Source organism: Otolemur garnettii, unplaced genomic scaffold (assembly GCF_000181295.1).
Source record: "Otolemur garnettii isolate 467f Iridium unplaced genomic scaffold, OtoGar3 scaffold00032, whole genome shotgun sequence".
Taxonomy (NCBI): domain Eukaryota; kingdom Metazoa; phylum Chordata; class Mammalia; order Primates; family Galagidae; genus Otolemur; species Otolemur garnettii.
In genome coordinates, this window is record NW_003852427.1 from 4,019,330 (window position 1) to 4,032,206 (window position 12,877).

The window sequence follows — 12,877 nt, forward strand, 5'->3', positions numbered from 1 at the left end:
AAAAAGTCACAGACAACTTCACAAAAATTTCCAATTCCTCTCCTTTGGCCACCCAGAGGCTGGGCTTCCCATTGCAGGGAAAGACCTGCCTGCCTGAGGCCAGGGAGAGGGTGGAAACCAGAACTCAGAATTGCCTCTTGTAGGATGAAATCCTCACAGGAGGTTGGGTCATTAAAATGCTCTCTTCCTCTGTGTAATCAATCCACGGACAGATGATCAACGATTACTTGAGGCTCCCTTTACCCCTCCCTTAAACACCTGATTGGGGTACAAATCAGTAAGTCAAGTTTTATTTGGGCAGAGAAGGAGAGTGACTCCTTGACTCTCAAAAAGACTGACTCAGGAAGTAGCTACCAGTAGGGTACTCAAAAATGGGCCACAGTGTCACCAAGCAGAGTAATGTAAAGTGACCTTTTTTTTTTTTTTTTTAAGACAGAGCCTTAAGCTATTGCATTGGATAGAGTGTCATGGCATCACAGCTCACAGCAACCTCCAACTCCTGGGCGCTCAAGTGATTCTCCTGCCTCCACCTCCCAAGTAGCTGGGATTACAGGTGCCTACCACAATGCCCAGCTATTTTTTGGTTGCAGCTGTCATTGTTGTTTGGTGGCCCCAGGCTGGATTCGAACCTGTCAGCTCAGGTGTACGTGGTTCGCGCCTTAGTCGCTTGAGCCACAGGCACCAAGCTGTAAAGTGACCATTTTGAGGTCATGGGTGATTTAGCAAGAGGAGTGTGATCTACATATATACAGAGCATCTGAGAGAAGAACCCAAAGACCAAGCTATTTTATATTTAGTGACTGCAAATGCAAAGCACGAACCTTTAATTTGTTTTGTTTGTTTGATTGCTTTTGTGAGACAGGGTCTCTTTCTGTCACCTGGGCTAAGAATGCAGGGGCACAAACAATGATCATAGCTCACAGCAACCTCCCACTCCTGACTTCAAGGACTCCTCCTGCCTCAGCATTCCAAGTAGCTGGGAGTACAGGCAGAAACCACCACACCAGGCTAATTTTTCTATTTTTTATAGAGATGGGTCTTGCTCTTGCTCAAGCTAGCCTCAAACTCCTGATCTCAAGCAATCCTTCCACCTTGGCCTCCCAGAGTGCTGGCATTACAGGCATGAGCCACCACACCCAGATCTTTCTGTTCTGTTTTGATTGCCAACCAATGTTTATTGATGGTCTACTATGTGGCAGTTATTCATTAGAAGGCACTGAGGCCATGATGAATGAGTGTAGGGTCAGAGAGGTCAGATAAAAGGATAGTCACCAAAGCTTCCATGTACTATAAATCAGGATATATGTCAGCATAAGCATCATCACCATGGTCTTCATCCCTAACACTAAATGTAACATTAATTGTGTTTCCTGTTTGCCAGGAACAGAACTGAGTGGCCTTAAATTCATCCTCTCATTCACTCCTCACAACTCCACAAAACAAGTGTGTTTGTTTATTGTTACCACTTTACAGATGAAAAAAGTGTGAGATGCAGAGATGTGAAGTGACTTGCTAGGAGGAGGCAGAACTGTGCCCTGATGCCAGGTCTGCCTCCGAAAAGCATGCGCTTGACCATGGAGTAAACAGCAGGGCTGCTGAGACAATGCAAAGCACTTGCCTTCCACTGGGCAAGGGAAGAGCCCCCTGTGCTCCCCACACACACACCCTCTCCTTGCATTTTTCAGCCCAAGGAGGACAATACCATTGCCCTACTAACCTGGTAACCGCAATTGGGTAAGCTCTGAGTCAGAAGCAGAAAATGCCAGACAACGTTGCATCTAGTTGTTGGGTTACGAAGTAGCATTAGGAATGGAGTTGGGGTCAGGGACAGGATAATTGTGCCTTGCCAACATAATTATATCCTTTGTACTCTGTGATCAAAATGATTGAGTCAGAAGTTCTTGCTTTGTGCCAGAGTCACTTGACTGGCCTCCAAAGTAGCCACCCAGGGTAGATTTCCTTGGTGAATTTGCCACAGAGTTTAACCTGGCTCACAGGCAAGTCAGTGTCCAGTGAGCTTATCTTACTGGAGAATCCTGACTCCCAGCTATCCTCCTGACTCCTCACAGACGGCCAAAGCATATAACCATGTACCAATATATTCATTAACAGTTGATGTTAGTCCTTCATAAACTGGAATGTTCCTCTATCAAGTAGGACACCCTTTTCCCAGCATCGCAATCCCAGGAAGCCAAATTAGTCAACAGTAGGCTGGTTGGTGAGTGTATCCTGGAAGTAAAGGGAGGCTGACCTTCTGAGGGGTATTTCATATAAGCCAGGGTAGGGCCTTGTTAACTGCCTCCACCTCCCAGCAGGTCACATCTGTGTGAGCACCAATTTCATGCTGTTCTTTCCTGGACATTGATGAGCAATTAAGTGCCAACTTCTGGCTTCTTGGCTTTATCCTTCTTCTTTTTCCTTCCTCTTTCTATTTTCATTCCCCATCCTTTAGTTCACACATTCTCTGTACAGAAAAATTGATTAGGTTGCTGATCATGCAGTTGTCATCACATCCCAGCCCTCCCCCTCCAACACACACATCAGGGAAGTCACCCTGATGGAAGGGTAGGTTGTTCCCAAGCTCTTTGTTCATTTATACGACTTTTTGGTTTATTCTCAAATAAGGGTTGACCCTTATAAAATTATTGTTTTAGTAGTTCAAAAATAGTTAAAAAGCAGAAGCTTTAGGTGGTTCAAATGACAGAAAACCAGATCCTTTGGGGGTGGATTTGAGTCCGACTCCCTTTTGCCAGCCTTGGTGGTAGGTATTTGTGTGTGTGTCTACATCAGGGGGCAGGGCAGGGAGGCATGCATAGCAATCCTCTCCATCTTTCTGGAAATAAGCTCTTCTGGGTAGTCACTGGTGTCTGGGGCCTCATTCTTCTTACTGTCCATGCATTGTCCAATTAGGACCTCAATGCCAGGGATGAGCTAAGGAGGGACTTGAGATTAAGGGAGAAGGTTGAATTCTTTGTTATATGTGACAGAGTTCGTATGTGTTCAGAAGCCAACAAAGAAACACTGCAATAGTCAATGGTTTGTGCCTGCCTCTGTTAATAGAGACAATTGGGGATTCATAGAGACATTTTTCATTTCACAAACATCAGCCAAATGTTTGCACAATGTAGGTGCATGGCCAACACTATTTCTACCTTCAAGAGTTTGCAATGTAGGCTGGGCGTGGTGGCTCACGCCTGTAATCCTAGCATTCTGAGAGAATGAAGCAGATGGATTGCTTGAGTTCATGAGTTCAAGACCAGCCTGAGCAAGAGACCTCTGTCTCTACTAAAAATGAAAAACTAAAGCAAGAGGGTCACTTGAGCCCAAGAGTTTGGGTCAGACCACAGCACTTTAGCAAGGGTAAAAAAGTGAGAATGTCTAAAAAAAAAAAAAAGAGTTTGCAATGTGCGGTAATTTTATGTATACCTGTATGTCTGCTTCTAATTACCAGCTGGTATACAGTACTTAAGTCCTACCATAGGGCCTGGAATATAGTAGGTGCTCACTAAATAAATGTTTTATATGAATGAATGACAGAGAGTAAATAATAAAAATGTAAACAGATGGAAGGCTTCAAAGCATATCAAATGAAAGAACCCTGAGCTACTGAAGATCAGGAAAATCAAGCTACCGTAGAGAATCAGAAGAGACCTTCCCCAGAGGCGGTGACAAGTAGTTGCTCTCCATTTGAAAAAGGGTAGAACAGCCCAGGCAGTGGCATAGTTTGCCTCACAGATGTTGGAGAGGAAGCCACAAATGAAAAGAAGGATTTTAGCCACCCATTTCCTGGTGAGCTCTTTGGCCAGCATGAGCTGCATTCCTTTGAGCTGAGCATGAGTGGAATTTCCAGCCTAGGTAGCAGAATGGAACTTGGAACAAATAGCTCAGCAGAAAAGAACTGAGAAACAATGGGGCTGGGTCCAGCTGACCTTTGCCAGCTCTTGAGCTCATGGAATATTGGAGCTCAGCAGGCCTTGTCCAGGGAGATAAATGATGTCCTTTGGATTGTACAATTTCAGAGGACCCAGACAGAAGTTCATATGTTCAGATAGCAGTAGGAACCTTGGAAGATGTGCTGAAATACCCGGGAAGAGTTCTCATTCCTCTTCAGGTTTCAGTCTGATAAGGATAACTGAAGATCCACTTTGCTTTACAGAGGAGGAAGGTTCAATTACAATGGAAGGTAGAGAGGAAGACGCCTTCATCAAAAGACCCGGAGGATGCTTCAGAGATGGGGGCCTGGTGATGGTGAGGACGACGGAGATGGCAGGTTTGGGGCACTGTGTAACCAATGCAGACGAGGGTGGCAGAGGAGAGGAGTAACTGATAGGAATACATGGGACAGGCCGGGGCTGCAAAGAGAAAGGGACCAGCTTCACGTAGGAGAGAATCACCACATATGACATAGCCATAACGACACTGGTCTCTACAAGCTTGACCTGAATTTCTTACATATGATCCAGTTCTGGGTACATGCCATCAGTCACACTGAAAAAATATAGTGGGAAATTCCACAGGGTCAGCTCTCATCTGCTGTTCCTTCTCTGCACTTTCTCAAGTCATTAATCCCCTGAAGACAATGATGTATTGATGGGGACCTAAAAAAGCTATAAATAACTGCATTTCAGTTATTTATATCTAGATTTTCTAGTCTAGATTATAAGGTAACTGAAGTCAGGAATCACAAATTACTTAACTTTATATTACAGCCTTAAATGCAGCTAATTAAGTGCTTCATAGATTAGGAACAAAAGAAAGAGGGGGGAGAAAAAGAGGGAAGAAAAAAAGGGAAAAAAAGAAGGAAAACAAATTTGATTAGAGATGGTAAGGGGTGGTGGTGGTGCTGGGCAGTACTAAACTTGGCCTACATCATAGAAAGACATGTGGTGTCACAGAAGGAAATTACTTAGAACCCTCCTGGGTGGTTTGGAGCAGTTTGTTTGGGGGAACAATACAGTATGAGCTTGTTGTTGGCCAAGGCTAGGTCCTTTACTTCTTTGACATATTCACAGCTTCTTTAATACAGAAAATGACAGGGAAAATGTAAAGGAAAAAGACAAAAGAAGTCACTCCATGTACTAGCTGAGATCTATCTACACGATAGAGCTACCAACATATATCTGAGTCATTTCCTCAGTGTTGTGACAGCTCTCTCCGCCTTTAGACCGCCTTTTATATACACAAGAATTCATTTCATTCTCAAGGCCACAAGCGCACTTTAACAGTAAAGCCAAGTTTAGCAAAGGCATTGTGCTTTCTGCCCCTATGGTACAGCATTTCCCCTCTATCAAGGATAGAAGAAGCTAAACTGTAGTAGTCACCCAGACTGAAGTCAAGGTAAAGCTACTCTCTAAACGTATTAAAAAATCGTTTGTCAGGCTGGGCATGGTGCTATAATCCTAGCACTCTGGGAGGCCGAGGCGGGTGGATTGCTCAGGAGTTTAAGACCAGCCTGAGCAAGATCAAGCGAGACCCCGTCTCTAAATCTAGCTGGGCCTTGTGGTGGGCGCCTGTAGTCCCAGCTACTTGGGCAGCTGAGGCAAGAGAATTGCTTAAGCCCAAGAGTTTGAGGTCGCAATGAGCTGTGACGCCAAAGCACTCTACCCAGGGCGACAAAGTGAGGCGCTGTCTCAAAAAAAAAATCATCTGTCTCACATCCAGTGCACGTTAACCATTGTGCTGGGCAGCTAACAGCTACTCTTCTCCCCTCATTTTGCAAGAGCTAGTATACCCACTTTACATACAGATGAGAGACTAGAACGTCAGATTTATTTAACTTAACCTTGGTAGACATATCTAGTAGAGGTCAGAGTTCAGAAAATCAATCCTCTTTTACCTTCCTACTGGCTTTTTAAAGATCTTTTAGCAAACAGGACCTAAACTTCAAGCTCACCGCTCCTTTCACTTTCATAATAATCATCCCGAAAAGATGAAATGGTTACCAGACAGGAGAGGGTGGAAGTACAGAGGCGAGCAGAGGGATTGGAATAATCTTTTAACATAGCTGGTTTAACACAGCGCCTTTCCGTTTCACGAAAGTTCAAACGACTACCAGGACACTGATCGCTCTGGGAGGGTAGGCACACGTGTAGCCTACGCATGCGCCCAGACAGGACTCATCCGCCACTCCCGCTGGACCGCTTTAGCCAAGTCACTCACCAGCCCCCTAAAAGCCCGCCCTCAAGGCTAAACCCTCGGCCAATCCGGACGCTGGGGTCTTCAGGGACGTCACTATTTGCATACACCCTCCTCTCCCCGCCCCCACATCGAGGCCCCGCCCTGCCTGAGCCACGGATTGTCACCTAAGCACTTCGTCCTGGCACCTGATTGGCTCTTTTTTCAGATCCGCCTCCATCTCCTCCCGCCGCCCGCCCCTCCAAGCTCCCACAGCGGCGGGCGGTGCAAAGTACGCAGGCGCGGGCGCTGCTTCTCGCTTCTGGTGGCCCGCCCTCCCTCCTCCCCCTCCCTCCCCTCCCCACCCCCTCTCCCCTCCTCTCCGGGCCTGTGCGCGCGCGTCTTCCTCCTGCACGCGCCGCCGCTAGTCGAGCACTCTCTCCGGAGCCTCTGGCCCGCGCGTCCCTTTTCCTCTCTGGCTGTGGGGCGAGCGGGACCCTGCACCGCCGTCGCGGCAGCAGCGGCATCCCTGGCGGGCTCGGGCGGCGGCAGCGGCGCGCGATATCCCCGGCGGACCGTACCACCGTTCGCCAGCACGCGGGGGGAGCCGCACGCCCCGCCGCACACGCCTCGGCGACCCCGCGGGGCTGAGGCGTCGCCGCGCCGGGCAGCGTGAGCGCAGAGCCGGCCTCGACCCCGAGCTCCGAGACCTGCGGGCAGAGCACGCCGCCGACCCCACCCATCCGGGCCGAGGAGGCCGCGGCAATGGCCGAGACGGAGGAGCGGAGCCTGGACAACTTCTTTGCCAAGAGGGACAAGAAAAAGAAGAAGGAGCGGAGCAGCCGGGCGGCGAGCTCCGCGGGCGCAGCAGGGAGCGCCGGCGGGAGCAGCGGAGCCGCGGGTGCGGCGGGCGGCGCGGCGGGCGCGGGGCCCCGGTCCGGAGACGGCGGGACCGGGAGCGCGGGGACCGCGAGCGCTGGGGCCGCGGGCCCAGGGGCAGCAACCAAAGAAGAGACGAAGGAGAGGGCCGGCAGGCCGGCACTCGGGGCCCGGGCCGCGCGCTCGTACCCCTTGTGCCCGCCCCCGCCTGCCTGGGGAGGCGTCCGGGAGGGGCCGCGGGGCGCCCGGCGGCGGGCGGGCTCGGGGGCCAGCCACGTGACGTCGGCTTCCCATGTCGGGCTGGGCTTGCGGGACCCGGGACCCCCTTGGACATCCGCCCCCACAACCTCGCGGCGCTTGGCTTTGGCCACGATGAAGGCGGCAGCACCCTCGAGGGGCACTGGTTTCGGGGCTGCAGTGCCGGGCACAGCATTTATCGAGTGACGTCGACTCGGAGTAATTTGGTGTGCTGGCTTAAGCCCGGTACTTCGAGCTGAATTTTGTCTCAACAGTTTCATTTGTGGCAGCTTCGTTGTCATAACTTGGTCTCTAAGCCCGTAAAAGAAAAAGTCTCGTGGTGGCCTTGAGGTAGAAATGTAGTTGTGGGATTATTGTTGACTTCTTCCTTTTGCTTTTCCTAGTTTTAAAGTAACAGCTCTCCTGCAGGAACCCGGCGGAAGTAACAATGTTAGATTACTGAGCACGTTTGTCCTCTATCGGGTCTAGTTTCCTAAGGATCTAGTAAGGGCCGTAGGCAGAAAATGAGTCCATATTTGGTTTAGCCACTCGATTCCCTTTCCTAGTATATTATTTGTTAAGTTGCATGTTTACAAATAGCTTTCATTGATGAAATGGTTTTTGTTTCACAGGAAGAAGATGAATGGAAAGAATTTGAGCAAAAAGAGGTTGATTACAGTGGCCTCAGAGTTCAGGCAATGCAAATAAGGTATGGTCTGGTTACAAATGTGTGTAGATGACCTTTAGAATAGGTATTGGATACAAATTTGCTTTTTTTTTTTTTTCTCCTTTTTCCTCAAAGCAGTATTACAGTAGACTTGTGCTTTAGATATGCTTATTAGGACTCTAATGGATTGTGTCTATTTTTTCTCACTCCTAGAAGGCATTCCTCCTATTTGCTCATCAAATTAGCTGCCAGCTCTAAAATCCTGTGAGAGCTTGCCTACTTCCAGTTCTAGTTAGGCCTTCTTATTTGAGCCAGTGAAAATAGATTGTTTCATCAACATTTTCATTTTTACTTTTGGTGACTGAACATAGTTTTTCCTTTTTGTTTCAAAGATAATATGGATGTATTCAGATTCTCTCCAGTAAGCAAGCAACTTGATAAATATTTTTTGCAACTGAAATACACATACTTAAAGAGAAGTAGAGTTTTTATGTGTTCATATAGTGAAACCAGTCTGTGTAAATCAGCACCCAGGTCAATAAACTGAACATTACTATTACTGGTATAGAAGTATCAGTACTCGTAATGCCTAACTGTGGCCTTTCCCCAAATCATCCCCAAAGATAACCGCTGTCCTTATACCACAGGTTGATTTCTTCCTTTAGAACTTTATACCAATGAAACCATACAGTATAAGTGTGTTATTTTTATTTTTACTTTTATTTTGAGACAGAGTCTCATTTTGTTGCCCTTGGTAGACTGCCATGGCGTCATAGCTCACAGCAACCTCCAGCTCTTGGGTTTAGGCAAATTCTTTTGCCTCAGCCTCCCAAGTGGCTGGGACTACAGGCGCCCGCCACAACGCCCAGATACTTTTTGGTTGCAGCCGTCATTGTTTGGCGGGCTGGGGCTGGATTCGAACCTGCCTGCTCAGGTGTATGTGGCTGGTGCCTTGGCCACTTGAAGCACAGGGGCCGAGCCAGGATATGAGGTTCTTATATTTGGGGTTAGGGAATTGCCTATGTGTGTGGCTCCTATTTTGTTGAAAATTAGGCTCTTTTTGATCTACCTTTTCTTTCCTGACTGGTGTTCTTACAAACTTAAGTGACAGAAGAAGGGTGTTTGGTCATGTTGAATTTATTGGGTAGGAGTAGCACTTTTGGAAGAGAAAGAAAAGGTTTCCAGTTTAGGGCTGCGCCTGTGGCTCAAAGGAGTAAGGCGCCAGCCCCATATGCCGGAGGTGGCGGGTTGAAACCCAGCCCCAGTCAAAACTGCAAAAAAAAAAAGTTTCAAGTTTACTGAGTGTTAGAAATTAATTTTGTTAAATTATGGAGAACATTTAAGCAGAATGTACTTTTTTTATTATTGATTTTAAATTCATCTATTTATATTCAGCTTTATTTTAGTCTTTTATCTATTTTGGCTACTCCTGAGATAGTGAAAATTTTTTTTTTTTTTTTGCCCCGGGGCTGGGTTTGAACCCACCACCCTTGGCATATGAGGCTGGCCCCCTTCTCCTTGAGCCACAGGCACCACCCTGAGATCGTGAAAAGTTTATTTATTTGAGACAGAGCCTGAAGCTATTGCCCTGGGTTAGAGTGCTGTAGCATCACGGCTCACAGCAACCTCCAACTCCTAGGCTCAAGTGAGTCTCCTCCTTCCGCCTCTCAAGTAGCTGGGACTACAGATGCCCTCAACAGTGCCCAGCTATTTTTCGGTTGCAGCCATCATTGTTGTTTGGCAGGCCCTGGGCTGGATTTGAACCTGGTAGCTCAGGTGTATGTGGCTGGGGCCTTAGCCGCTTCAGCCACAGGCACTAAGCCAGAAGTTTACTTTTTTGAGCCTCACTCTTTCACTCTGAGTGGAGTGCCATGGCGTCATAGCTCACAGCAACCAAATTTCTGGGCTTAGGCAGTCTTCTTGCCTCAGCCTCCCACGTAGCTGGTACTACTGGTGCCCACCACAGTACCCAGCTAGTTTTAGAGACAGTCTTGCTCTTGTTCAGGCTAGTCTTGAACTCCTGAGCTCAAGCAGTCCACCAGCCACCAGCCTCAGCCTCAGCCTCAGAGTGGTAAGATTATAGGCGTGAGACACTACACCTGGCCTAGTGAAAGATTTCTTAAATATTGTATTTTCCCCTCGCCAGGGCCTTAAGTAAATCTCAGCTAATATGAAGATTTATGTTCTGCTAGACTTGAAGCAGACCATCTTTTATGTTATGTTTTTTTCATTAGTCTTAGCATCTAGTCATTGCCCCTAAGTGGCCATGCTAGAGGTTTTCCATTAATCTGCTAACATAGAAAAACATTCCTTCTTTTCATATGCTACGCCCTCAGATCCACCAATCCTTGCCATAATCTGCTTTATTTTTATCTTTCTTCATAGACTAAACATCAGCTGCAGGTTTTGCTTACAATTTTAAAGGTCTTGACACTGGTCCTTAGCATGTTGGGTATTTATCAAAGATAAATTTCCATTGAAAGGTGGGGAAATTTCCATAGCAGCGAGCATACCGTATTAAGGTCTTATCTCATGTTTATCAACCAGATAAAGATTCAGATACTGAGAGTACTTCATGTGCCCAATTTTGTGTCTAGACTAATAGATCTTGTTCAGACTTATGTCATATTATAGACAAATTCTTGACAGGAAAGCCATTGAAATAGAAATAAAGGAGCCAAACACTTTGAGTTTAGATCATTGGTTGTTGGAGGGAGCAGAAGGCTTCTGCCATCTTTAAAATGGATTTTGGGGAGAAAGTTAGACTTTATTTAAATTTTTGAGGTTACACCATATTGAGTATTTGTCATGGTTCAGTAAATTGTTCTTGGAGCCCAGTGGTTGTTTTTTTTTTTTTTTTTTGAGACAGAGCTTCAAGCTGTCACCCTGGGTAGAATGCCATGGCATCACAGCTCCCAGCAACCTCCGACTCATGGGCTTAAGCAATTCTCTCGCCTCAACCTCCCAAGTAGCTGAGACTACAGGTGCCCACCACAACACTGACTTTTTTTTTGGTTGTAGTTGTCCTTGCTGTTTGGCAGGCCCAGGCTGGATTTGAACCCACCAGTTTTGGTGTATGTGGCTGGCACCCTATCCACTGAACTATGGGTGCCAAGCCAGAAATTATTCTCGAATCCAAGCTGGATTCATTATAGCTAATATTTATGTAATGACTATGTGTCAAGTTTTGTCCACTGGGTTTTTGGGTTGTAAAAATAACTCATTCTCTATAGATAGGTAATTTATGAGAGATGTGTAGGCTACTCTGGGACAGAGTGGAGAGACAGTCTACCATGAAGGGGTCAGGAAAGATTCTTAGGATAAAGTGCAGTACATTTTAAGCCTCCAGGCATAGTTCATCAGACCATTTTTATCTCAGCGTTTTACTGTTGTAACTGGAATGACGAGGACAAATCTGTGGAGATACCCAGCATATCAGCAGCTCAGTCAGGTCTGAATTTTTTTTTTCTTTGAATTTTTATTTTTTATGTTCACCTGCAGTTCGATGCAATCAAGTCTAGTTTTTGTTTAAGCTGCTTCCATCTAGTGTTGGGGGACGGGAGTTGGGATGTGTAAATTCTCATGTCCCTGGAGGTAAGGAAATGGGAATATTTGGATCTTTATAAATATGCTGGTGTGAGATAGGTGATCCTGGTCAGTGTTGCTAAAGAAAATTAATTTCTCACATCTCAAAATAGAGAAAATTTCTAAGAGGATAAAGTGAAATAAGACAATGGGAAAGAATATGGGCTCTAGAGTCCCAGTGTCCTCTTGGCACTGCTGCTTCACAGCCCTTAAGTACTTAAATGTCTTACATGCCTGAGCATCAGTTTCCTCCCTCACCTTACTTAGTGTATTGTAAAGTGGGTAGAAAGAATGCTGCCTGTCATAGTATTTAGTAAATGTCCCTTTTCCATCATTATTCTTTCCACCCCACCAGTAATTTTTTTTTTTTTTTTTTTGAGACGGAGTCTCACTTGGTCACTGGTAGAGTGCTGTGGCATCTTAGCTCACAGCAACCTTAAACTCTTGGGTTCAAGTGATTCTCTTGCCTCAGCCTCCCAAGTAGCTGGGACTACAGGCACGCGCCGTGACTCCCAGCTATTTTTTAGAGACTGGGTCTTGCTCTGACTTAAGCTGGTTTCCAACCTGTAAGCTCAGGCATTCCACCGCCTGGGCCTCCCAAGTGCTGGGATTACAGGTGTGAGCCACAGTGCTGGCCTTTATACTTATTTTAAAATGTACACTTTAGGACCCTCGGGAAATCCCCTCTCCACCATGCTGGAGGTTTTATCTTTTTCTCCCCTTACCTATTTATTAATAAAATCTATCCTTTTGCTTATTTGCAGTAGTCTGAATTCGTATATCAAATTTCTAAGACCAAGGACCTGACATGTAAAAAATTAAAATGTATACTTTGAATTGTGATGATGAATTTACAATAATACTATAGTGTTTAAAAAGATAAAATATAGCTGTTGCGAAACTGTGTTACATTTAGGTCAAACATTGAATGTTAGCCTGTCTTCTCTGGAAGTCTCTGCTTGCAGCATGTTTCTTGTTCTGGCATTAGCATTTGGGGAGTTGACACTTTACGGAATAAATAAATAAGAAAAGGTAATAGCACATGTAAATTATTTCTACCCTGCATTTCTACTGTGGTATTTAGGCAAGACTGTAAGCATCTCTGGGCCTTAGTTTCTTCATCTGTTGGGTGAAGGGTCCTGACCATTTCCAGAGTTTACTATGGCGAATATTTCCTTGTACATTTTATTATAGACATACAGTTCCTCTAATTAAATAAATCACGCTTGGTTTTTAGTAATAGTTTATAATCTAGATGTATTTTTAAATTTGTGGTTATTTTATTAATTTTTTTTTTTCCTGAGAGCAAGGAGGTTGTAGAAAGATACTAGACAGTATGGAAAACTTCTCTTTGCTTTAAATGCTGCTAATTTTCTATCAGACTAAATTGGAGGT

At 45.9% G+C, this 12,877-nt stretch overlaps 2 protein-coding genes across 4 annotated transcripts in view; both read left to right on the forward strand.

Annotated features, from left to right (window-relative positions):
• The window catches only part of BFSP2 (beaded filament structural protein 2), a 142,147-nt gene extending 135,357 nt beyond the window's left edge, over positions 1 to 6,790 (forward strand). The window contains exon 6 of the mRNA XM_012804907.1: positions 6,344 to 6,790. Coding sequence (XP_012660361.1) covers positions 6,344 to 6,790 — 447 coding nt within the window. The remainder of the gene's footprint in view (positions 1 to 6,343) is intronic.
• Positions 6,453 to 12,877, forward strand: part of CDV3 (CDV3 homolog) — a 15,211-nt gene continuing 8,786 nt past the window's right edge. For 2 of the 3 annotated variants that reach the window (XM_012804990.1, XM_012804989.1), the window contains exon 1: positions 7,867 to 7,939. In XM_012804990.1, coding sequence (XP_012660444.1) covers positions 7,929 to 7,939 — 11 coding nt within the window. In that variant the 5' untranslated portion in view covers positions 7,867 to 7,928. Of the gene's footprint in view, positions 7,141 to 7,862; positions 7,940 to 12,877 lie in introns of those variants that run through there. The other variant, XM_012804991.2, reaches the window with a different exon arrangement.